The 25,874-nt window shown below is 44.8% G+C and overlaps 1 protein-coding gene across 2 annotated transcripts in view; it reads left to right on the top strand.

Moving 5' to 3' along the window:
- JAZF1 (JAZF zinc finger 1) overlaps positions 1-25,874 on the top strand; it is a 374,269-nt gene that overhangs the window by 295,647 nt on the left and 52,748 nt on the right. The window contains exons 4-5 of one of the 2 annotated variants that reach the window (XM_004418882.3): positions 16,174-16,343; positions 25,163-25,632. In XM_004418882.3, coding sequence (XP_004418939.1) covers positions 16,174-16,343; positions 25,163-25,339 — 347 coding nt within the window. In that variant the 3' untranslated portion in view covers positions 25,340-25,632. Of the gene's footprint in view, positions 1-16,173; positions 16,344-25,162; positions 25,633-25,874 lie in introns of those variants that run through there. The other variant, XM_087429126.1, reaches the window with a different exon arrangement.

The raw sequence follows: 25,874 nt of genomic DNA, 5'->3' as shown, positions 1-25,874 counted from the left end.
ATTCAGCTGAGCAAGAGGACCAGTAATCCACAGGAGCAGGAGCCACGGCCATGCAAGTGCCAGCGGGCAGGGGAAATTGGGTGACTTGTTTGACCTCCGCTGCTCCTGGGGTTCTGTCACTGACCCTAGGTCTTAAAAAAGCCACTGAGCAACATCCATCATCCTGATTGACTCTTGAATTTGTGAAATCACGTGTCTGCTCAGCCAATGAAAATGCTAATCACAGACAGTGCTAACTGTGTGGCAGGTACTGGTTTCAGCACTTACGTATATATTAACTCATTTATTCCTCTGATGTGGGTTCTGTGGCAAAGAGAACTTGAGTGAGTTGCCCAAGGTCATTGAGTGAGTCAGTGAAGGAGCCAGTGTTGGAACCCAAGCTGTCAGGCTCCCAAGTGTTCTCTTGTGACCGTGGGAGATCGACGTAAACGGAGAGGCGTTGTCAAGGTCACTGGATGGTCACACTAAGACCTTGGCCTTCCAAATCCTGCCACAACCCAGGGCATAGGAGAAACCTGATAAATGACAGCATAGGGAATGAGTAGTGCTGTGAGCACGGAGGGTCATGTTGTCCACTGGAGCCTTTATTATCATGCCTGGAGTGTAAAAAGTCTGACTCACATTTATAACATGCTTAAAACGATCTCTTTGATTGGGAAATTCTTGCCCCTGCAGTTTCTCCCAATCGCTTTTGTCAAGGTCTGTCGCACACGTAACATTTCACCAGATTTAAGTGCGGCCCTGATGATTATGAAGCCAGCCTGATACGTGCAATATGTAAAAATGACATTACTGGTGCTTTCAGGAAGCTGCCCTGTTAGGAAGCCAAATAGCCTTCTTAAAAATCAGAAGTACTCTCATAAAACTCGTTTTTCACGCGACACAGCCTGTAGTTTCCACATGGGACGAAGTGTGAAACTAAGCTTTTATGGGAGATCTCTAAGATTTGTATGAACTTTCAGTGACTCGCATGACATTATTCCCCAGAGAAGCAACTGATTTTCTGTTGTGGTGCATTTTCATGTCCTATGCTTTGTCTGGAAAGAGACAATTACTCTGATGCAGTAGAAACTGGTTTTTGCTGGCAGACCCTAATTATTTCTCATCTTGATCATTGCGACATTTTTCTCAGTATCCATCATCCTCCCCTTCCTGACTCTCCTCTTTGAGCATTCCCTTGGCATAAAAATACTCACCCTGTGTGTAAATATAGCACATTATATTTCATAGTAAGAAGGGAAAACACCATAGCAATAACCAGCCCTGGCAAGTGCCTCAGTACTGCAGAGAAAGGCTGTGCTTGTGTTCAAAAAAGATGGTCCTCTGCTCTCATCATTTCAGAATTCACCTTATTAAAAGCCAGGCACTATCCTAGTGGAGGAGTCCATGGTGTGATAATGAACCATCCACAGTGAGGATGCCTCGAGGGCTGAGAGACTTCATCGTTTTCATCCCCAAGTCTCCAGTATTGTGAATGAATTAACAAAAAATGTTCAGCATTATAATCGTAAATCAACATTTTATTTTTTTTCCGATGGCATTAGAAATCAGTAGTCTAATCCATTGCATTGGAAATGTAAATGACATCTTAATTTTTGTCCGTGCATTTTAGGCATGACTCTAACCAGATGATTTCTTGTTAGGTTTTGTAAATCTCTGGTCATTTCTTTCAAGTCCAGACCATTTTTAATTACTGATTAAAATAATGATACCAACCAGTGCTAATATAGTACATAACTACAGTCATGCATCGCTTGACGACAGGGACACGTTCTGAGAAGTGCATCATTAGGCGATTTCGTTGTTGTGTGAACACCATAGAACATATACTTACACAAACCCAGCTGGTATAGCCTACTACACACCTCGGCTATATGGAACTAATTTTATGGGACCACCGTCGTATATGCGGTCTGTTGACTGAAACGTCGTTATATGATGCATGACTGTATGTGCCAGAAATTTTTCATTTTATACATGTTAGATCATACAATCTTCACAGTAGCCCTGTGAGGTTAGCTCTAGTGTTATTTCCATTTTACAGGTGATGAAATAGAAGTATAAAGAGGTAACATAACTGGCCAGAGGCCACCAGATGGTAAGAACACAGCCAGAATCCTAATACAGGCAGCCTGCTCCCGAGTCCCTGAATTAACCGCCTTACCACACGGCCTATGGATGGGGTTTGGTTTGGTTTTTGTAGTTGTGCTAATCAGGTTTAATGGGAAGATGAAGCTCTTGTGTGTGTGTGTCTTGCAGATTATGATCCCTGATATTATCATCTTAGTTTCTTTCATTTTATCAGATATAAATTGCAGTGTGCATTAAATAAGCATAATTACTAAATACAAAATACATATGTTACATACACATACTGACATGCGTTGTGTCACGTAGTGCTGTTCTCCCGGTACACGAGGCCTCTGCCATGGATTTCCTTCATCCCACAAGGATGAGCTGAGGCCTGCTCAACCAGGCACTGCTCTGGGTGCTGGGGTGCTGCCGAGAATAAGGAGAATCGGCCTCACAGAACTTCCCCTTTGACGGCAACTTCTCCATGAGCTTGTGAGGGTGATGGGGAAGATGAATCTGCCGGCCACCCTTGAACTAGATGCCCCCCTTCCCAGCTGGCTCCAGCTCCTTCCCGGTGCCGGGCTTTCTGATTCTCTGGGTCTGGCCCAAAGCGCTGGCTCCAGTGGGCCCACTCGCCCTTCCTAGGCACGTGCCTCCTGGCCAGCCCTCCTCAGCTCAGCTGCAGGATTTGAAACTCTGAGAACCCCTTCTATTCGGCAGCCTGAGGACAGACTGGGCAAGGAGTCCAGGCTAACCTACACGATGCGTCTTAATCCAGCAGAAGGGCTGTGAATGACTCGGGGCCATTTCTTAGAACTGGATTCACCTACTCCACAAACAAAGATTGATGGTTCTTGAGAATATTTAAAAAAGATGTAACGTGACACAGTCTTGAGGGATACCTGAATCGATGAAGAACTGTCTTCATACTTTCTATCCATTGCATACGCCTGTCACTTTCCTCCGTGAGCTCTGATGGCTCCATCCATGTGTCCAGGCTGACCCCCTGAGGTTGGCACAGCCGCCTTCCTGGTTGGATTGTAGGTTCCTGCCTGCTGACATAGTACATTGTTGAGGGTCCCCAAAACCACCTTTTTCTTCTCTTTTACATCCTATTTAAATGTCAGCTAAAATTGTGTGGTAATTTTTTTCTGGATGAAATGTTGGTTCTTTTAGAAAGAAGTTCTGTAAACTGAAATGCTGATGGTTAAAAATGGCTTTAAGCTTTTTTACTGTGACACGTAGTAAGAACTGTATTTTACATTGAGACACACACCTGAAAAAAGTTTTACCAACACATCTTTCTCTCCGATACTTTCTCTTCCATTCTGTCCTTTTATTCTTTTAAATGCTAGTCGTGCCCTACTGAATTGATTTCATGACCCAGTTATGGGTCACAGTCTGCAGTTTGAAAACTCTAGGACTCTGCATTGGAAGTAGGTCTTCAGCGTTGCCGATTGCCACGGGAATTCTTTATGTTAAATATCCAGGAATCCTGAGCAGACGCCAGGAGGCTAGAGGGAAAGGAGTCGTTTTGATCTCCCCCAGAGGTACAAGAACTGATGACTGGGAGGAGAAATGGGGGATGTCGCTGAAATCCGTGCTGTCCTGAAGAGACGTCATTTCTTACTGCTCATTTTTTCCTGAAAAATAGTGAAGATGTGGAAACAATAAAGGAGATGGTATTTTCTTGTGCTTTCAAGGCAGTTTCTTTCTTCTCTAACCAAGATGGAGAGCTGGGAAATTGGCTACCGAGAGAAGTACTCCCAGCTGGAGCCCTCACTGGTGAGAGGACTCCTGCTGTGTGTGTGGGGAGGGGGTGCGAGGATGAGGAAACCAAAGTGCAAAAGTGCAGAGTAGTGAGGACAAGCCATGGGGTGTGACTCCAAACTGAGTAGGTGAGAGAAAAGTAGAGAGAGCTTCTTTGAAGTCTCAAAGAGAAAAGAAGAAAAGGATTAAGAGGCATAACAATATAGGGTTAATGAGAAAGAGGCCAGTTTTTTCTAGGTGTTGATTTCTTCTCATCTTTTTCTGAGAGTGTGCCTATTCAAATACAGAATTTCTTACTCTTGCTTTGTGGGATCGATTTAAAACCTGAATTTCCAATTTTTAGATGATGCTGATTTCCATAGCCTTGATCTTGACCTCAGATGAAGTCACAGGCCATTGAGTTAGAGTGACATCCTTCCCCACTTCCCTGACAGAGGATGAAGGAGCCAGGAGGAAAGTCACAGCCTCCTCCGTGCAAACCTTAGCCCTCACAGTGACAACAGTCACATCACGGTGGCCAGGTGGCTGTTAGGGCTGTGCAATCCCGGCTGAGTCCGTGCTCTGTTTACAACCTGGCAGGTTTGTAGGGGGGCAGTCTCAGCATTCTCCCAGCGCTCCCCTTTTTGTCAGTGTACTAGTGGGAAGTGCGGCTGCCTGTAACCTTTTCATCGACTCGTGATTTTCACTTCTTTGTCAAAAATCAACACAGAGAAAGGTGACAGAGAGTTGGACTTAGACATCTCATTTGCCATTAAGTGGCAGAACCTGAATCTCAGATATCTAAAATTATCGTCTCTTCACTATGCCTTCATCACTTGTCCGGTTCCCCCAAGTAGCAACATCGTAGAGTTGGAAGGCAGTGTCTGTAGGCCTGATGTTGCCCTTACCTTCCACTTGTTTGTTCGGGAAATATATACTGAGTGCCCGCTGTGGGCCAGACACGTTGAGGGACACCAGGAATTCAGTGATGTGGAGCTTGCATTCTTGTGGGGGTGGAAGATGACAAAGACGAAAACGAGATCAGTTAGAAAGTTTGAAGTGCTGTGAGGAGGGTACCCAGGGGGCGGAGATTGTGCATAGAAAGGACGGGCTATTTCAATAGGCGGGTGATTAGGGCTGGCCTCTCTGAGGAGGTGACGTTTCAGCTGAGACCTGGATTCTGAGGAGGAGCCAACCATGAGAAAAGCTGCAGAAGAGTGTCCAAGGAGAGGGACACAGGGAAAAGGCCCTGGAGGGAACCAGCTCAGCATTTTACAGACACGTGGCCTCTAACTCAGAGTGTGGACCGTGATGTCACTGAAGTGACGCCAGCATGGTGGACAAGGAGGCAATCGTCATAAAAGAGAAGGAAGGAAAATGATAGACCAGGGAAGTAGCTATATTGCAGAGAAAATCTATTTAAATCTGTATTTTGAACAACACTTTAAGGGATTCCTTAATGTGAGAGTTAAATTGGAAGTGTCAGTCATGAACCCATGATCATAAAGATAAGTCCTTCCAGCTCTGTCCCTCTGATGGTCCAGCAGCAATGACCCAGCACTGGCCCTGGTGTGGGACAGTCTGACACCCACTACCAGCACCTGGACTTGGGTCTCTGTGCTGTCCTCTGTTGAAAGGAAAGTAGGATGTTTTGGGGCAGGAGAAATCTAGGACAGGCCTGGGGCTTTTGTTGTTGCCAGGAAGACAGAAAGAAGGATGTTTTCAAAGCAGCCAGGAAACCCAGTTAAAGATGGCAGTCTGAACACACACATGCACCTAAAGTGACAGAAAGTGAGGTTTAGAAGTCTTAAGTCAGGCAGCAGCAACCAAGGGGGGAAGCTAGAAAGCAAATGGCTAAGAGGTGGCTGACTTATTAGCAGGCTAGAAAAAGTGAGAACCTGAGCTGACTGGGTGAGCTCAGAAGCAAGCAGTTCCATACCAAAGAATCCCAGAAAGCCTTAAGAATTGGAGCTACATCACAGGTACATGGTTTCTCTTTGGGGTGATGAAAATGTTCTAAAATTGATTATGGTGATGGCTGCACTACTCTGTGAATATAGTAAAAACCATCAAATTGTAGGCTTGAAGTGGATGAGTTATATATGAATTATGTCTCAATAAAGCTTTGTATTTTTTAAAAAAGAATTGGAGTAACAGACACCTCTGAATGTAGGGGACAAGGAGACAAGAAAAGCTCCTAAGTCTCCCAAGAGGGGGAACACATTCTGAGAATAAGGAGCCAGCGTGGCAAGGGACTTCTCAGCAGCACTCCAAGAAGCAAGAAAACACTAGAGCAATGCTTTCAAAATCCTGAGGGAAAACGGTCATCAACTTCAGAGGCTATAATCAAGTGTGAGGATAGATTAAAGACATTTTCAGACATTTGAGGACTCAAAATTTTACCTCCCATGACCCAAACAAGAAATAAGCAAAGAAAGAGGAAGACATGGACTCTACAAAAAAGGGGTCACCCCCCGCGATGGGGAGAGGCAAAGGGAATTCCTGGAGTGGTGGTGAAGGGAAATCCCCAGGTGACAGCTGTGCAGCAGGCCTGGAAGACAAATGGTCCAGACTTGGCAAGAGGGTGGACGGCAGCAGGAGAGTGTGTCTCAGGCAAAAAAGGAAGGAAGGAAGGAGGCGGGGAGAAAGAGAAGTAAGGAGAAATAAAACTGAATACCTGATGGTTTAAACATATTGAGAGATTTACACTTCCAGTGGAGAGTTTGGGATGAATTCAAGTAAGCAGTATGATATACTAGATTAGAACCCTTGGTCTGCCATGGAAGAGCTTTGTGACCTCTGACAAGTCACTTTGCCTTTCTGAGCTTCCATTTTATGTACAATGAAAATAATCATAGTACCAACCTCACAGAGTTATTGTGACGTTTAAATGAGTTAACAGATGCACAGTGCCTAGAACTGTGCCCGGCACTTGGGGAGCCCCAAATAGGTGTCAGCTGCCCTTATGATGATGATGATCGTGATGAGAAGGAGGATGCAGTTGAGAGAGATGACGACAACCACATAGGCTGGGGAAATGGTGTATGTTGACTCCAAGGACAACAAAAATGTGTCAAACATTGAAGACTAATGACACCAAATGTTATAATGAAATTCTACTAGGAGGAGGGAGGGTGTGGGAGAATGGTTGGAAAATATGTTAAAGATGAGAATTCTTATCTCGCGTAATAGGAAGTCAATAGATATCCAAAACTGAACATCAAAAAGTAGCAGTAGAGAGCCAGCCCTGATGGCCTAGCGGTTAAAGTTCAGCGTGCTCCACTTCAGCGGCCTGGGTTCAGTTCCTGGGCATGGAACCACACCTCTTGTCTGTCAGTAGCCATGCTGTGGCAGTGGCTCACATAAAAGAACTAGAAGGGCTTACAACTAGAATATACAACTATGTACTGGGACTTTGCAGGGGGAGAGAAAAAAGAGAGAGGAAGATTGGCAACAGATGTCAGCTCAGGGTTAATCTTTCCCAGGGGAAAAAAAAATAGCAATAGAAGCATGTTATTTAGAAATAGGGAGGCAAATTTCAGGTAAAAGACTTGTAAGTGGTTGCCATGGGGGAGAGGGGAGGGGAGGACAGGGGACTCCTCTTTTTTGTTATAAGCCTCATAGAACTATCTGTCTTTTTACTCTGTACAATGATAACTGATTAAAGAGAACAAAATTTAAATTAAAAAATAATGAGAAATACTGAAGGGGCAAAGGAGACTACCTAAAGGGGCTTCCACTGGCCTCGTTGTGGTAATTTAAGCGTCAGAGTATGATAATGACTGGTAATTAATTGAATCTGAAAATCAATGAGTCCAAAATGATACTCAACATAGAAAAGTTAATATAAAGTGTGCCAAAAAGTAGCTATAATACAAGAACGGTGAAAATAATAGGATGTATTTACTTTTCTGTAAATTTTGCCACATCAGAAAGCATTGGCATAGGTGGGGGTTGTGTTCTTCTGTAAAGCAGATGTCTGTTTATAAAATATGGGTGTTCTTTTTCTCCACCTCTGTTAGCAGATTGGCAGGGACTTGTGCAGGCAAAGTAGGAACTGAGGCAAGTGTAGGGAAGACCAGCCAGCACCCTGGTCACAACAGGTGGAAGGAGGGCCTGAGCGAGAGTGGGCTGCAAGATGCGGGAAGAGCTGAGTGCCCCAAGAAGGAATCGCTTGTCCCCTGGGAGATGCGATTGCCAATGGCCCTAGTAATTATATTGAAGACGTGATGTGGCAAGGAAGACATGGACTAAAAAATCCCATTTATGGAACAAACGAACTGTGAATAAAAAACCCAAGAGTCCAGCCTGTGAGATGCAGGCTCACTCCTGAATCATCTTGTCCTGACTGTCCTTACCAAGAGTCAGTCAGTCAGCAACAGCCTTCTGAGGGCTGAGATCAGCTCCTGTTTCCTTTAGGTCTTGCCAGATTCTTGTAACACAAGGAAGGTCAAAGCTAAGGATGGAAATAATGAAAAAATAAATCAGATCTATAGGACCAACTTGTGTGATAGGTTAAATGTAGGTTGTGTAGTCATTGTGATCATTTGTATGATTTATCTGTTTTTAAGTTATTTTAAAGCTTAACTACTTACGTGGTAAGGTTGGCATAATTGTGTTGAAATCCGTACAATTTGACCTCTGTAGAAGTTTGTAATTAACACTTAAATGTATAAGAGCATTTTATTTTAAAAATTATGTTTTGATTTATTTATTTAATAGTATCTGAATATTTAGAAATATTTGTTAAATAGATTTATAGGTGTAAAAATTTAGCACTAAACCAAGTACCAATAGTTCTTAAGTTTTCTTATCAAAACAAAAAAGTCCTTCAGCTATTAAAGATCCAAGCATCTATGATGTGGAGTAAGGTCATGATAAGGCATTGGGTTGCTCCTTGCTATGGGAAGCCATCCGAGGTTTTAAGCAGGCAAGTGAGATAATCTAATTTACTTTATGACTGTAGGAGGTCAAGAGTGGAGGCCCTGTAATCTTGGATCCCTTTCCACCACTAAAATCTGTGAAGTGTATTCCCTTATTCATTCAACAAACACATGTCCATTGGCTCCTTAGGTGCAGGCCCTGCCCTGGGCGCTGAGGCCATTATCAAAGATAATGACTGAGAGCCTCCAAATCTGTTAGAAAGTGTTGAGTCCTATGAGGGAGAGATTACTTCTGGCTTGGAGAACCAGGACCTTCCAGAATTAAGGAGGAGATGGGAGAGAATGACGTTCCAGGAATGAGGCCAGGAGCAAGGAGGTCAAGAATTTTTGAGGCTTGGCGCATGGTCCCCAGAGCCATTAGTGTGTCTTCCATCATCGTAATCATATGTTGCCAATTCATTTAGACTATTGTAGCTTCAGCTCATATAAAGTGGGTCAGTACCAACTAAAGCTCATTTACAATGATAAATCTATAAGACAGAAAGGCAACTCTGCGCTAACGTATTTGCCAGAATTTGACACCCCAGAAGAGTTTTAATTTGCTGTCACTGCAGTTACCACTTTTGCATGAATATTAATGATCTGCCTTATAAGAAAACTGTGGTGTATTGGGTTTCTGGAAAAGGTTGACTTATTTTTATCTATCTGTATGTCACTATTTTATGTTGATGAATACGAAGAATGAGAACGCCATGGGTGCTAAAATGGATCGCGGGCCGTCTGCATAGAGTAAAGGGGTGAGCAAGGGGCAGTGAGGGCAGAGGTTTGAGAGGAGTGGATAAGAGTTGAAATGGTTCTGTGGCGAGTGAGAGTGAGCTCGGCAGAAGCACTCAGCCGGGCTCCTGGGCGGGGCTGTGGGCTCGGTCCAGGTGGGTGAATGTGTGTGTATATGTGTACAGGGGCTCCGGACCAGCTTGTTTTTTCATGTGATTCGTGAAACCAACTCTGAGTTTTACTTCCTTTGCTGAGGACCAGTAGGAATTTTTTCATAGTCCTGTGGAATGTAATTGTCTCATCATGAAATCCTATCTACTAGGTTTTGCTCATTTCCCTAACTGAAATGCTGAAATGAGCTCTTGGGGCTACCCAAGCCCTCTCTCGGCTCTGTCCTGCCTGCCTCAGGCCCCCACAGTGGGGGTTGTGAAACCATGGAGAACAGAAAATCCAACCCAAGAAAGATTAGTGGCAGCCAATTTTTACATGTGACAGTACAAGGCAAAATTACATTTCTTGTAGAAACTCTAACACTGGTGTCCTTTTGAAATTGATTAATAACATCTAAGACCAAGAAAAGACTAAGCCTGAAAAAAACAACTCATTTGGCTCTTCTTTGAAAGACTGGACTGTACCTGCCCCAGGAGGGCCAGGTCCCACCACTTGGCTGTGTAAGGCAGAGCCCCCTGCTTCTCACGTGCTATTTGCCCACCCCACGTACCACTGTGAGCAACTCCATGCCGTGTGTCCCTTTGCCTCCCTCCCCAGTGTTTCCAGGGCTTCGCTTTGTGGACCACATCTTTGTCTCCCTCATACAGGGGACATTCAATTTGAAAATAAAGGAGCACAGACTTTGGAACCAAAGACTCAGGTACCAGTCTAGTATGCCTGTTTCTAGCCAGGTGACCTTCAGCACATCCCTCCCCTCCTGAACCCCAGCTTTCCCCTCTGTTAAATTGGGGAAACAAAGGTTGGTTATATGGAAAGCACCTCTCCTAGCGCCAGGCTCATAGGAGGCACCCCAAACCTAATGGCAGAGGCATCTCTCAACTCCTTCTGCTTCCAGATGTGCATGTGGAAAACAACATTTGCTCATTCTTAGGCAGCTCCAGCTTTTATTAAGAAATCCTAGGAAGCACAGGTAGGTTTAGGAATAGAGGTAAGTGCTAGAATTTAAGAAGCAATTGACTTAAAGCAAAAGGAGGCCAAATCAAAAAACAGGCATTTTGGCTATCATGCCATCTAGACGTTCCTAAAATCTTCATATTCTGCCCATTGGTGCCCTAAAAATTACCAGCCTTGTGAGAGAACTAGGACTGGGACAGATCCTCAAAACTGTGGAACTTTGTAGCCAGAGCATCAGGAAAAATAATAACCATCCAAACAAGGAGATCGCTCCGCTAATCTCCACTGGGTGTTCACCCAGCATCCCAGCAGCCCGTCCTTTGTGTCCTCCTCGGGGGCCCCTTTTGAGATGCAGATCTTTGAGGGCCTTCTTTTCTAATAGAGAACAGGCCCATCAGAATTGGAAATCGGATCTAGTCAGTCCATCTTTGTTTTAAAATACAGGGGAAATATCTTCATGGTTTGTTTCCCTGCGCTGTCAGCTTCCCCAAGTGTCACAACCCAGAGGAAAGGGTCGTGCTCTGGAAGCCACTAAACGAGCCACCATTGCCTAAGGAAGCCTCATCCGTGAGGTTTTCATCTGTTTTTCTTAATTAAGGTCTGCAGGCTTCTCTTTAGTTGTGAGAAAGCTTTCCTCTAGACCCTTCAAGACATTAAGCATGAGGAGGGGGTGTTGGTATCTAGCAGGGTTTTTTCTGTTTTGTGTTTGAGCACCCCGTCTCTTTCAGTGGGTGTTTGCCAAGATTTGGGGCTGACGTGCAGAAAGGAAAGGATGAGAATGGGGCGGGGGGGGCGGGGAGGACAAAGAGGAGATGAAGATGAATGGGTGTGCACCATAGCGTAGCCTTTTCCTGCTTAGAATCCTAAGCCAAGTAGCCCTGAAGAAAGAATGCCCCCTGGGCAGACTGCTGACCACCCTCTAACTTCTGAGACATTACAATGAGTGTGGGCTTCAGGGACCTGTAAGTTCCTTCTAGTTGCAAAATTCTGACTCCAGACCCAGGGTTCTCCAACAGAGCTTGCTAGGAGAGCGGCCCTGGAGGACACCTGCCAGCCTGTCCCAAGACACCCGCTCTGGGCCCCAGCGGGGTAGATTCTTCTGTGACTCACGTGCTCCAAAGTCCTTTCCCCCCATCTCCCTGTCCCAATTACTTACAACTATAGATAGGGTGTTGGGGGTTGTTTTCTTCTTTTACATCGAGGAAATACTTTTTCTAATTTTTGTTTAGAGAATTATGCAGAAATTAACATTTTTGGATTCTGGATGGTGAGGGCTCAGAAGAAGCTCCTCTTATTTCCTTGTCATCTGTCTCCTGGCTTGGAGCCGGGCTCCTGCTCTTCTAGGCATATAGGGTGGGGTTTAGGCAGGACCTGATATCACCCAGTCCACTCATGATCAGGGTTGGATAACTGTTTGCTGTGTGAATGAATGAATGTATCCATTCCTGAATGCCCCCTCCTTCTCCCCTAGAACAGTCCAAAGCCTCATTTCAGTCTAATGGCCTGGAAGCTGGCTGTGATGTGTCCCGTTGACCCCTCCAGCTGACCTGGAGGGCAGTGGGCCCCACAGTGGGTGCACAAGATGGTCTGTGAGGTAGAAGAAGGAGATATGAAATCTTTACACTTACTTAGCAAAATATCTGTTACAATTAATACATATATTTATTAACCTATTTATATGTATTTTATCCTCATCCTTCTATTTGCATATGTTTTATACAGTAATGCATTAATACATATATGTTATTTATAATAAATATATTCACACACACTCATGCTCAGGGAGCAGTGCTCACAATTTTTGTTTGACTGGGATGTTGGACCAAAAAGTTGGGAGGCCACTGCTAGGAGAACCAGCCTTGCTCCATCCTGCTTTCCCTTAATGGGTTGGGGAGGGGGGGAATTCTCTAGCAAAGGTCTGGAAACTGCTGGGAATTCGTTCATTCTGAACTTAGCTCTGAAGACAGCAAATGAAGCAGAGATTGAAAATGAACCAGGTTGGGGTTTATTTTTCTCCTTGGAAAGACATGAGAAAATTCATAAAGCAGAGAGGGTTGGCCCAGATGTTTTTGTAACTAAAGACGTACCTTTAGTTTTAGGTTAGTTCTTCCTAGAGTTCAGGGATGTCTGAAAGGAGACCAAGGGCAGTTGTGTTTTTGGCCTCAGATGTCTGCAGGACACTGCGGACCGGCTGGCAAGTTTTCCAGATGTTAGCACCAAGCAGGTGCCAGCGTCTGAGCATGTGACTTTTTGGAACAACTGCAGCCTGTCTACCTGCCGCGGGCCTTCTGACTGTGAATGAAAGATGGCAGCTGAGAAACAGGACCTGCCTCCCTGCTGTTGACAGTTCTCCTGTTTGACGACAGGGTAACATTTGGGGTACAGTAATGTAAGCAACAGGAGATCCCACACACATTCCTCTGTTTTAAAAAAGTGAATACCCTCAAGAGAGAGCAAGGGAACAGTGGAGGGAATAAGGAAACTGCTCAGCTGACATTTTGCTCCTTTATTTACCAAATACTCCTTTAATGCTTACCATAGGCCAAGCAGTGTTCTAATAAGTATTTTTAAAAACAGGACCTCTGTTACTCTTCACAATAACCTTAAGAGGTGGTAGCATTATTAGCCCATTTTACAGAAAAGGAGTCTCGAGCTCAGGGTGACATCACTTGCTCGGGTCACACAGCTTGTCAGTGGCAGCGCCAAGGCTCACCGGGCTCCCAGCCTGGTCCCCACGGCCTTACAGTCCACGGGCAGGCACTCGGCTCCACCTGCATTGAGAAGTCCAAAGCAAACGCTGTACCTCTCTCGATACGGAGGCCCTCTTACATTTTTTCTAGTGGAGATTCCCCAACCTTTCAGAATTATCTTAATTTTGTTTGGTTTCACGACAGGCTTTTCTAAAAATAATATTCTTTTGTATGTAATATTGTTTAAAAAATGACATTACTTACACTGTCTTCCATGCTTTGAGCACTTACTATGTCAAGTCCTCCTGTGCCAGGTGTCAATTCTAATCCTTAAACTGCAAGGAAGAGATTACTACCCATTTCACAGAAGAGAAAGTAGAGGCCAAGTAGCTTGTCACTCAGCTGACATGCCCAGCCACATGAACCAGGTCTGTGCACTGCTCTTCTTTCTTATAGGACAGAATTAAGTATCGCCAGGTCCTTCTTGATCCCCATCCAAAGGAGACGGTTAGTTTCACAAAGCACGCAAAGAACCTTGTGGTGTACCGATGACTAGGGTGTGTGTGTGACCCAGTTAGCCAAGGAGAGTACCAGTTTACGCCTGTCGTCCCAGCGCTGGCTTTCACTCTCGAAGGCATCCTGACTTGGATGATAAATTGTGTGGTCCCCCTACCTGACCCCCTTGGGGCTGGATGTTGCGTGGTTTCTCGACACTGTGTCCACGGCATCAACCCCTTTTGACCCGGGGGAGTTTTGCAGTTCTGTCTTCTGCTGGGCTTCATTAAACCCTCACTTGGTCTGAGGCTCCCTCCAGTTGTAAATGTTGTGTGGGTCCTGGTATTCAGGTTAACAGATTAGCCTAATTAGATGGGGAAATTAGTCATCCTGGCTCTCGAAGTCCCGCTGGAGGAGCTTCACGCGATAACATTGATGGTTCTCTAACACGCAATCTCAAGGACACCAGCATGTGGCATTAGTTTAAGCGTCAAATGTCCTAAATAACGCCCTCCTTAAAAACAGATTTCGAGATTTGCTCACGGACAGACTCAGAGACGAGGCAGAGCAGTACCCCTGCGTAGTCTCCTCCGAGCATTTCCACACTGGGTCTCTTATTTCCGGGGCCTGCGGCCAGGTACAGGGGGCTTACGAAAACCCACGTTTAATTCCAAAGCCTCACATTTGCCGAACTGTTTTTTCTGCATCACCCGAGAGTTTCTAAACAGGCTTCAAAACAGACTGCTCTGAATTCCGTCTGAGTGGGAGATGGTGAAGAACCAGCAATGCAAAGGAGGTTGAGAGGGACCCCTCAGAGAGCTGCTGGTGTGGGGGCCGGGAAGCTTTGTGGGAAAAAGTGACGTCCCTTAAAGGCTAATTGAGAATGCATAGGCTGGGCTCAGTTTCCTCATGTTGATGAAAGTATCAGTCATCCCCACCTCACAGGGTCACTGGAGGATTAAATGAGATAATGCATCTAACATGCTTGACGCATAAGAGGCACTCAATCAACCTGAGGTCCCTTCCTTCCTTCCTGCATCCTTTTAACTGTTAGCCTCAGATGTTGGCATCCTTGTTCCTGGCTCAACTGGCTCTTCAAACAATCTTATTAATGCCTATTAAAATGAAACCCAATAAAAGTGCCAATATTTGGTGTTGAAATAATTGATGTAGCAGAGTGAGCCCATGGAGCACCCAGGCAGGCCCCTGGTGCAATTTAGCCTCACACCTGGGGGATGCATTTCACAACTGTAATTGCTACCATATAATTCTTATTAATGTTGTGCTATAATTCCTATTTATTCCACGGGGCTTGTAAATGCATTAGGACTTGTCAACATATTATTTTACACTGTTTATGATCTGTAGAATTATGTTCTTCAGGGTTGTATTGTGCAAAAGCTCAAAATAAATGGCTTTGGGCCTCATTAAAAAAGGGGCTGCTTGTTGAAGTGGTTCTCCATCCGCGTCGTCCTGAGCAGAACTCAGGGAAGTAGATTTTTAATTCAATTCTGAGCAGAGCTCTTAACCTCGGAATACAAGGGAATGCCCCCTCCTGTCTGAGCTGTCTGACTGGTGGGTCAGCCCTCCCTCCCAGGGGATGTTCGGGTGGGCAGGTGCCATTCCCTGGGGACAGGTGTGGTGGGCATTGTCTGGTCTTCCACGAGCTGGATCTGCATCCTGACACCGAGAGAGCTCAGCATCCTCAGAGCCCCAGGTGTTCCTTCCTGCCTCCCTATCTTGGGGTAAATCCCTTTTAGTTGCAAATTTTGCTATGGTCTTCCCAGCTCAATCTATAAAGAAAAAGATCTGAAATTCCCATTGAAGTGTAAATACCTAATAAGTATAAAATGTAACCCCTCCCACAGATTTTTGCATTTACTAGGCCCATAAAGCATAAAACTAAGGAGACAGAATTCTATTCACTGGAATGTCGGGTATAGCTGTGTGTGTGTGTGTGTGTGTGTGTGTGTGTGTGTGTGTGTGTGTGTGTGTGTGTGTGTGTGTGTGTGTGTGTGTGTGTTGGGGTAGGGAGTGTCTTGTCATTGGTTATTTTTTTGGTTTTGGAGCCTTCCCAACACCTCTGCAATCAGACTTGCCTGCCACAGAATCTAGTTCAAGTTCTTGCTCAGCTAATTCCTAGCCATGAATTGTCAGGAAGCCCTTAACCTGGTCCCATAGGTGAGAATGCATGTATATTCCCCCCAGGGCTGTCTTAGGGACCATATGCCTTTGCAATCCCTTTGTGCCTGAAATGCCCTCTCTCAGGGCAGTAGGGGCTGCCCCGTCCTATCACTGCCATTCCTCTTGTCCTGGGGGTGGCCGGAGGGAACTATGGGGAGGTGACTGCTCCTGACACTCCTTGCACTTCTCTGGCCCCGCAGGCAGTGAGTACGACGAGGAGGAGGTGGATTACGAGGAGTCGGACAGCGATGAGTCCTGGACCACAGAGAGCGCCATCAGCTCTGAAGCCATCCTCAGCTCCATGTGCATGAATGGAGGGGAAGAGAAGCCTTTTGCCTGCCCGGTTCCTGGATGTAAAAAGAGATACAAGGTAAAAGTACCACCTCGCTTGGCATAACTGCATGGAAAAGGGCAAGTCCCACGTCAGATAGCAGCCTCTTCTTGCTTCTGAAGAGAGCATACAGATACTTCCCTCTCCTATGCCAACTGAGTGCACGTGGTCCTCACTGAGACCCCTGCCTGGGCACAGGCTGCCTCAGGTCAATGCTGGCCCCTGGTTCCTGGGTGTTTGGGGTTTTCCCCTTCGCTGACCTGTGTGGGAACTGTAGGTCAAAAGAGATTTTTAGTAGGAGGACCATGTCTTGGATATTCTTCAAATTCGTGTCATATCAGGGGCCTGTCAGAATATCAAACGTGTCATCTATTTATTTGCCAAACACCTTCCCCAGTGGCTGGCTCTCCAGGAGGCTCACAGAAGACCACTTTGAAGTCTTAAAAGCCAGCAGATGGCTCAAAGAGCCCTTTTGGAAAACATTGTAGGATATTTAGCTGCCAGCTGAGGAAGTTCTTGCTCCCTTCCCAGCACTGGCATGAAGGGAGATCAGGGGAAAAAGGGGCTTTGATATTTTTCTCACCAATCTACTCACTTCGGCTTCAGCGTCCTGTCTGTAGATGGCACAGAACTGTGTCTCTGAGGGCCTGACTCTGGATGTCATGGGCAGCTGGGGGCACTAAATTTTCTATTAAGAAAACTCAAAGGGACAGAACAATGAGAAACACCCACAACATTCAAGTGTGGGTCCCAAGGGCACTTTAAAGAACAAATTTGCTGTGGCTGGCCTGGTGGCACAGCGGTTAAGTGTGTGCACTCCACTTCGGCAGCCCAGGGTTCACAGATTCTGATCCCAGGCGCGCACGGACGCACTGCTTGTCAAGCCATGCTGTGGCAGCATCCCATATAAAGTAGAGGAGGATAGGCATGGATGTTAGCCCAGTGCCAGTCTTCCTCAGCAAAAGGAGGAGGATTGGCATCGGATGTTAGCTCAGGGCTAATCTTCCTCACAAAAAAGAAAAAAAAAATTGCAAACTTTTCCAGGAGGTATTAGCAGCCCTTCAAAATCCAACTGTGAGACAGAAATATACAAATCAGAAACATACCTGGTACATTTGATGATATGCTAATTTCCCCATGGCTGAGCAGATTGACTGTTTTTTAAAAAGACTTGAAAAATGGGTGATAGCGTTAAGCACTTATATTGCTCCTTCTTAAATATGTGTCTCTGAACACTACAAAAAATCTATTTCAATACTTTGTATACCTGCTACTGATATAAAAGCGTGAAACACAAATGTATCACAAGGTCAGTGGCCTGAAGTTTCACCTACTGTATATACTACTTATATTTTACCATAAAGTCCAGATGCTCTTTGTTTAAACTGAAATGAAAACCCAGGATGGAGATGTGAGAATCCCCTCCAGGCACCCTAAAGAGCTGTGTGGTCAGAATATGCCTCGAGATGCCCACGGACGTTTCTGTGTGTCAAAGGCAGGGAAGTGGGAGAGGAGGAGAAGCTACTAAATTGTCACCACTAGTGCCAGAAACCCAAGGGCTGGTGAGACAAGCTCATTTTTCCAGAGGGCCACTCTGCACTGCAGAAACAGATTTTTCCATTTCAAATTAGAGACAGTTAGAGAACGCTACATCGTACCCTGCCTGCCTCGGATGCAGTTCCCCCGAGCTTCCCTCAGCTGGCCACACCCCGTGCCCTGCGGCAGCGCTGCCTTCTCTCAAGTGTCTGAACGCTGTGTGAGGGGTGCCTTGCACATCAGCTGTGTCTTAAAAGAGGGAGCAAAGTAATGACCTGGACTGAGGATGACCAATAAAAGGCAATATAAGCTACATCCTTTGTTCTGGCTGAAGAGGATGAGGCATTCTCTCTTTCCCACCTCTAGCTTCATTCTGTTTTACATCCTTTTCCTCTAGTCATTTCTGTGTTCTTGTTATTATTGTTTTACTCTCTTGCTCTCATTTTTCTTGGGTTTCCAGCAGTTTCCTCCTGCAGCTGTCTATATCTGGACTGATAGGAGGTTTTTTGAGTGTTCTTTCTCCATCTAAGGCCAAGAGAAAATTGAGTGAACCTTGGGCCACAAAGGCTGCCTGCTTCAGAACCCCTAACTGACAAATGACATGGGTGACAATTAGTGGTCTTGATTTCCATGAGAGAAGTGTGAGTTTCCTTTTCTGGGCCAGAATGCCAAGGAATGATACATGGGACAAGAAGAAGCATGTAACTACTTCTAACCAAGTGCTTGAGATGAGCATGGTATGTTCCCTAAAGCTTCAGTTTGACTCTTTCTGCTGGGAAGTTACTGGCCGAAAGGCAGTGGTATTCTCTAGGATATTAATTTCATCTCATTTACTGCATGACTGTTGGATTGGGTGTTGGTGAGAGGAGAGAGTTATGAGCTGGTGTGCTGTGGAGTCAGGCAGAATCCAGAAGTGCTGCCATCTTGTTGTTTATTCCCAGGGCTGACTTCAGACTCGTCTCATTCCCTCCCCCTGCTGGCAGGGAGTCTCTAACCAGTGAGTCAGTGGACCCTGACTCAGGATCAGCCCTTCTCACCATTTCATTGGCATTTGTAGAACTGAAAGGAGATGAGAATCTGACTTCTGAGAGACTTCATGCTGAGTAGGGTAGGGGAGAGGGGCCCAGCAGTACTGCTAAGTCTCTGTGTTGTTTCCCCTATGAATTCCTTTGCCTAGGATGCCCCCTTTCCCCTCCTCTCTCCATCAGTACCTCTCATTTTAATTCCCCTCATGTCTCAAGGCACAGCTCAAATGCCACCTCCTCTAGGAAGCCCTTACCAGTTTCCCAGACTGACTCCCCACTCATAGACTAAAGTTCTATCCTCTGACCTTTGCACATGCTTTGTTCATACTCCTGGCAGAGCACTTACTATCTTATTACCCCAAGGGTGCTTACAGTTCATAGATCCCTCCTCAGCACCCAGCACAGGTCTTGGACATACTAGATACTTTGAGGATAAAGAGATAGAGGGAAGAGGACAGTGTGGGCTCCCCTCTGACCACCGGAACCCCAAGCAGCAGCATGATTCATTCTTTTGGAGTCTTCCCAGACGCATTCCAGGCCGGGAACGAATGATCGCGTCCGCTTTGGCGCTGCTCACACTTTTCTTCTGACTTTAGGCAAAAGAGAGAGGACTCCCCAACCTTATAACTGAGAATAGGTTAAAAGATGGGTTCAAGTGCTTTGAGGTTTTTTTCCTTTGATGATTTTTGTATTAGAGTGGCTAGGATTAAAGGCATTTGCTACTTTTCTTTTAAAAAATAGAAAACAGAGCCCACCCCCACTTCCACCCCCACCCCTGCGCCAAAGTTTGTCTGAAAGAGTCTTCTGCTGCTTCAAAAACATTGTTTCACCTACCTTAAGAAAGCCTGGCTTCTGACATCCAGATACACAGTCAAGCAGGTGTGTAGCTTGGGGTTTTCCCAAGAAGGGCCCTGCAGCCCTTCTCTCCCTCAGTGGATCTGATCTCCTTGCATCTCCTAAGGGTCCCATCAGGAGCCCTGGTGGGAGCATAACTGACCACCTTTCTGGATAGCAACTTGGCAGTAAATAATTAGAACTTTAAAAAATGTTCCTACTCTTTAGCTCCATAATTCTAGAAATTTATTCTAAGCACATCATCAGGGATGCAAAGATTGATGTACAAGGATGTTCATCACGTTACTTCAAGTCAGTACAAATTGGAAAATACTTAATTTCTAACAAGAGGGGAATGGAAGAGAATCTGCCATCAAAATCCTATTTTCAGATTTATTTATTTAGTTTCCCCCCAAAGCCCCAGCAGACAGTTGCATGTCGAGTTGCACATCCTTCTAGTTGCTATATGTGGGACACGGCCTCAGCACGGCCAGAGAAGCGGTGCATCAGTGCATGCCCGGGATCCGAACCCGGGCCGCCAGCATCAGAGAGCGCGCACTTAACTGCTAAGCCATGGGGCCGGCCCACAAAATCGTATTTTCAAAAAACATTTGATGATGAGGGAATTCAATCTCATATGATATATATCTCAGAAAAAATACTGAAAGGAAATACCTCAGATGTTAAACAGTGATTATATCTGTACTACTTTCTTTTTTATGCTCTTTAGTATTTTCTAAATTTCTACAATTACCTACACTTGGACACAGATTACTTTATTTATTTATTTATTTTTTGTGAGGGAGATCAGCCCTGAGCTAACATCCATGCTAATCCTCCTCTTTTTGCTGAGGAAGACTGGCTCTGAGCTAACATCTATTGCCAATCCTCCTCCTTTTTTTTTACCCCAAAGCCCCACTAGATAGTTGTATGTCATAGTTGCACATCCTTCTAGTTGCTGTATGTGGGACGCCGCCTCAGCATGGCCGGAGAAGTGGTGCGTCGGTCCACGCCTGGGATCCGAATCCCGGCCGCCAGTAGCGGAGCGCACACACTTAACCGCTAAGCCACGGGGCCGGCCCCAAGGACACAGGTTACTTTAATAATCACGGGAGAAGAAAGACCTGATTCTTGCCTGAATCACCCTGGACATTCTGAATGCTGCCATGTCAAGTCCAGCGGGGGAGTGACTTGCATTTCAGCTGTCTGGGGCTGGTGGAGTGTCGCCACACTGCTGCAAGTGTCTTCACTTTTAATTCAAACATTACCACTACCAACAACCCTGGCTTCTGTTTTTTCATTTTTCTTCCTCATCAAATCCTCAAGCAACTTCATCCTCTCCTTTATGTAGAACATCAAGGCCCGCCAGAAATTGAAAGTTATGGTTTTTATATCAAGGGCACATATATATTGTACTTATTCAGGTCTGGACACCGACAACAAAGATCAAATACAGTTAAGGACATGGTGGCCCAGCTTGGCGTCCAGACTTTAGGTTTTACGATTTGATTAGGAGTGGAATTTTGAGAAGAGCCTCTAAATTGTTTGTTGTCCATTGACTGGCTCGGTTCCTTCATCGGGGCACGTAGTTCCTGATGGTAGAACCTGGCATGGAAATGAACTGATGCCAGCCTTACCCAGCCCACCACCTCAGGTCCTCCTTTGTACCTCCTGCCTTGCCCCCTGCTTCACATGCTTAGCCGTGTGTCAGAAGACCACTGTCATTCATAGACAGTTTTCGCCAGACTGGGTGTCCCAATCCTTCCCAAATTTTAAGATTTTTCAAAGACAGCCAGCTGGTTGTGCTAATTAATGAGTACCTAGCACTTTGGGTGCATGAAATTCTGGGGGAAAATATGGACTCTGGAATTGGGCATCCTTGGGTTCCCATTTCAGTTCTATCATTTACCAGCTTTGTGATTCCAGGAAGTCACTCGCCTTCTCTGAGTGTCAGTTTCATCTAAAACATGAGTATTGAATAAAGCAGTAGACATCCAGTACAGTTGTCCCCCGTGGATACCAAAATCCGGGGATGCACAAGTCCCTTATATAAAATGGCGTAGTACAATGAATACAGTCGACCTGCTGAATCTGCAGGTTTCAATTCAGTTCCTCCGTATTTGCAGAATTTCGATCCGCAGTTAGTTGAATCTGCGGATGTGAAACCCGCAGATACGGAGAGCCAACTGTACATACTCAGCATGAGGAGTTTTTAATGTAAGTCCCCTTCCTTGCCTTATCGAAGCTTAATTCCCTCTCCTCTTTTCAGAGACCAGAGGATTTAAGCATTTTATTTTCAAGTTGTCTGCCATTATTTATTTTTGTTATTAATATTTTTGAAAGACCAGACATTTCAGGATCTCTGCAATTAGAAACTTCAGTGAATCTTTTTAAGCTCTTCAAGTCTTAGAGAGTGGAAGTTCCCATTGCTATATATGAATGAACAGATGGGGGAAATCTTGAGTCTGATTAGAGCTTGTACTAACATTCATGATAAGGGTGTTCCATGGACACTTGTGAACGTTAAATCACACCAACAAAGAGAATGAGATGGTAAGGTATGTTTTTTTAGGTTCTTTGGCCAACCCTAGAAATGCCACGATTCCAGTGTGCAATTGGCTTCCTAATTTTTACAGAGTAATAAAGCTATCGTATGGAGTTGGCTGTGTTTTCCTCACAGTCTCACAGCCAGACTCACAACACAATGTTTACACTGAATCTGGGAACAGACCACAGAACCTGCTGGAATCACCTCAACCTTGGGCTTGTCCTTCTCCTGGTGAACTCTGGATCTGGTTTCATGTTGGACTGGATTCTTATGGCTTTAGGAATTTCTGGTTTCAAAGCTTCCCTCACCTAATTAGTTATAAAAACTCAGGCCTGCCTGGATGGAATATCTAAGCCCTAATCCTGTTGGAGTTGCTGTGCCTTTTTGCTTGTTAAAGGTGTTTTTATTTTTGGTTTCCTCTATTTTCTGACAAGGTGTGAGTAGTACCTGGGGCACAGGGGTAGCTGGATTTTAATGATCCATTTTGCAACAAGTTCCCTGTGAAAACAAGTACATGAAATGTTTTAGTAACCCTTCGTCCACAGAAAGGGACCCTACTAGGTGCTCAATGAATATCTGTGGAGCTAATAAATGGGATATTATCAAGCAGGCAGATGCAAATTTCTAGCATTTGTGAGCCAAACTTCCTACCATATTGTTACTGTTACTTAGAAAGTTGACAGTCTTTTTCTAATTGTCATAAAGCTATTATTAACTCTCTTTCAAGTAGCTTAAAACAATGTATTATTCTTTCATGGTTCTGTGGGTTGCCTGGCTCCAGCTGGGTGGTTCTTGCCTGGGTCTCGCATGCAGTTGCACTAAGATGCCAGTTGGGGCTAGATACACAAGTTGGCTTCCTTACCCATTTGCCTGGGCCTCTGGTGGGAGGGCTGGAACAGGCATATCTATACATCTAACTGTCTCAATGGGTCTGATTCTGCTACTGTCACTGCTCTCCCCATATCCCACTGCAGCAAGTTCTTATTCCCCAACACGCCTCTAGAAGAGCAGTGAGGTGCCTCCTCACCCTGCCTGCAGGGATTGACACAGGAAGGACATGGGCAGAAGGTGCAGAAGGCCGAGAGCCAGGTGTTCAGGGCAGAGGGTGTTTGTCCTTGTGCTTCGACTCACTGGACAACTTTCAGACTCCGAGCATAGCCAGTTAGTTGCTATTTGGCACCTCTGGTTTCAACAAAGTCAAGCAGGATTCTCTACCCTGGGACTTTTAAAAAGTATTAATGTGCACTGTGAATCTCTGAAAAGGAAATTAGTAATAACCACTGAACACATTTTGTTTAATGGCAACTCTCTCAACTTCTTCCAGAATAATGAGGCATGTTTAACAAATTCATTCACTCACAGATACTTATTGAGCTTCCACTACGTGCCAGGCACTGTGCTCAGTGCTCATGAAACAACAGCAGACAGTCCGTCCCTATTCTCTGGAAGCTCAGTAAGGGCATCTTATGAAGAAGGAGTAGAAAACGACTATGTTGGAATCCTTTAGTTGGGCATAGAACTGGACTCAGTGGGACTAGATTCAGGTAATACTTTAGGAAGCAGCCCACTCTTCTGGTGATCTGTATTCAACAACTTCATGTCTCAAGCCCTGCCTTCTCTTTACTCCCTAATCTGGCAATGGCTGACTTGGAAATTTAAGACCTATGCTCTAATACCACCTCTGCCATTTATTCTTTTTTTTTTTTTTTTTTAAAGCACTTTCTAATCCCCTATATCTTTATTTCTTTTTTTTTTCCCCCCAAAGCCCCAGTAGATAGTTGTATGTCATAGCTGCACATCCTTCTAGTTGCTGTATGTGGGACGCGGCCTCAGCATGGCCGTATAAGTGGTGCGTCGGTGCGCGCCCGGGATCCGAACCCGAGCCACCAGCAACGGAGCACGCACACTTAACCACTCAGCCACGGGGCCGGCCCATGCCATTTATTCTTAATTAAATCTTTCATTAGTTACTCAATGCCCTGAGCCTGTTTCCTCACCATTTAATTGGGATGAGCAATAGTAACTATTTAATTTTGTTAAATCTGTAAAGTGATTCTACGCATGGAGTCTTACACTGAATATGCTAGAGCTAGCAAAATCAATTAATAGAAATCCAGAAAGCATTTTGATACTTTATGTATCTTTTAGGATTTGTAGGCCAGTTGGAACTCTTCTGTTGCTGAGACTTGCATAATGTAAGATTTTCAAAGTTCACTGTATGTTTAGAATGAAGTAGGTGAATAAAAGTAGGGCCTAGTCTGCCCATAGGTGCTTACTAAACACATACAATTATGATGGGGCAGGATTTGGGAAAGTAGCTCCCGCAGGGGCAGAGACACTGGTTTAATGCAGAGCAGAAAACAGACAAAGATTCTAGCTAAGATAGGAATTATCATCACAGTAGTCTGGAAGAAAGACGTAAGCTGAGTTTCCAATCAAGAATTTATACACGTCTCGAACTCTGTTGCCCTAACCTGTGTTTTCTTTCTTTAGAAAGATTTTTTTTTGGCCATCCTGAGATATTTTTATGTAGTTGTTGATTAGCACTCTTCAGAGTGGAAACAAGATTCAGAGAAGCAAAGTTGCAGGCAGAGGGAACTGTGATTCTTTATGCAGTAAGTCTTAAATACATGTCTTACGTAAAATTTGAAGTAGTCAGTACTTTCATTTTCAGAGGAATTGAGGCATATTTGAAATTGCCTTGAGTTAGCTGTGTGCCTGACCCAGTCTGCACAGCCCATGATTAACACACCAGACTGCCTGAAGGGTTACAACTGGAGTTCATGCAAAGCCTACTCTGTATACAGCTGCCATCCAGATGTCCAGTGCAATCCAGACCCACACTGGGGTTTTCTCCAGTCTGACGGACATTACATGACTCCATCTAATAGGTGATATTTTTGTCTTTTCCACAGAATGTGAATGGCATAAAGTACCACGCTAAGAATGGTCACAGAACACAGATTCGTGTCCGCAAACCATTCAAATGTCGTTGTGGTAAGAGTTACAAGACAGCTCAGGGCCTGCGGCACCACACAATCAATTTCCATCCCCCGGTGTCGGCTGAGATTATCAGGAAGATGCAGCAATAACATGCTGGTCATAACTGTGCCAAGAAATCCTCACCAGCAGTTGCTGATTTTGAAAACAGCCACCTTTTTTCAGGGGAAGCATTCAGCAACCCTTTAAAGAATTAAATGCATGCTTTAAATTTTTTCTGTAATTTTGGAATGATGTAACTTTGTAGAGCTAATGATTTTGTACATTTGCACATGTAACCATCATACCCATTTTCATTACTTTGATATAAGGTGCTAAACAAAAAATGCTCTAGGTTCTTCAGCACATTTCCCCCAAAACAAAATAAAATTGAGGGCATGTTGCATATTGTTTAGTTGTATTGCAGTGATATCAATTGGGGGGGGGGGGTTGAGGGGCTGGCACTGAGATTTTTTTCCCCAAGATGGTAATGTGATTGAAGTTTTTCAACACATCAACTCACCATGTTCAAAACCAAAATAATACCTTCACTATCAAACTGGTTACCATGCCTTACATAATGGAGTTAGTATTTGTGAGTAGAAAGACTTTAGGTAATGGAAATATAAATAAGAAAGAATGTTTAAC

Source organism: Ceratotherium simum, chromosome 1, assembly GCF_057802395.1.
Source record: "Ceratotherium simum simum isolate JZ-2026a chromosome 1, ASM5780239v1, whole genome shotgun sequence".
Classification (NCBI taxonomy): domain Eukaryota; kingdom Metazoa; phylum Chordata; class Mammalia; order Perissodactyla; family Rhinocerotidae; genus Ceratotherium; species Ceratotherium simum.
The sequence above is the reverse complement of the archived record's forward strand: the minus strand, read 5'-3'. Positions and strand labels throughout refer to the sequence as shown.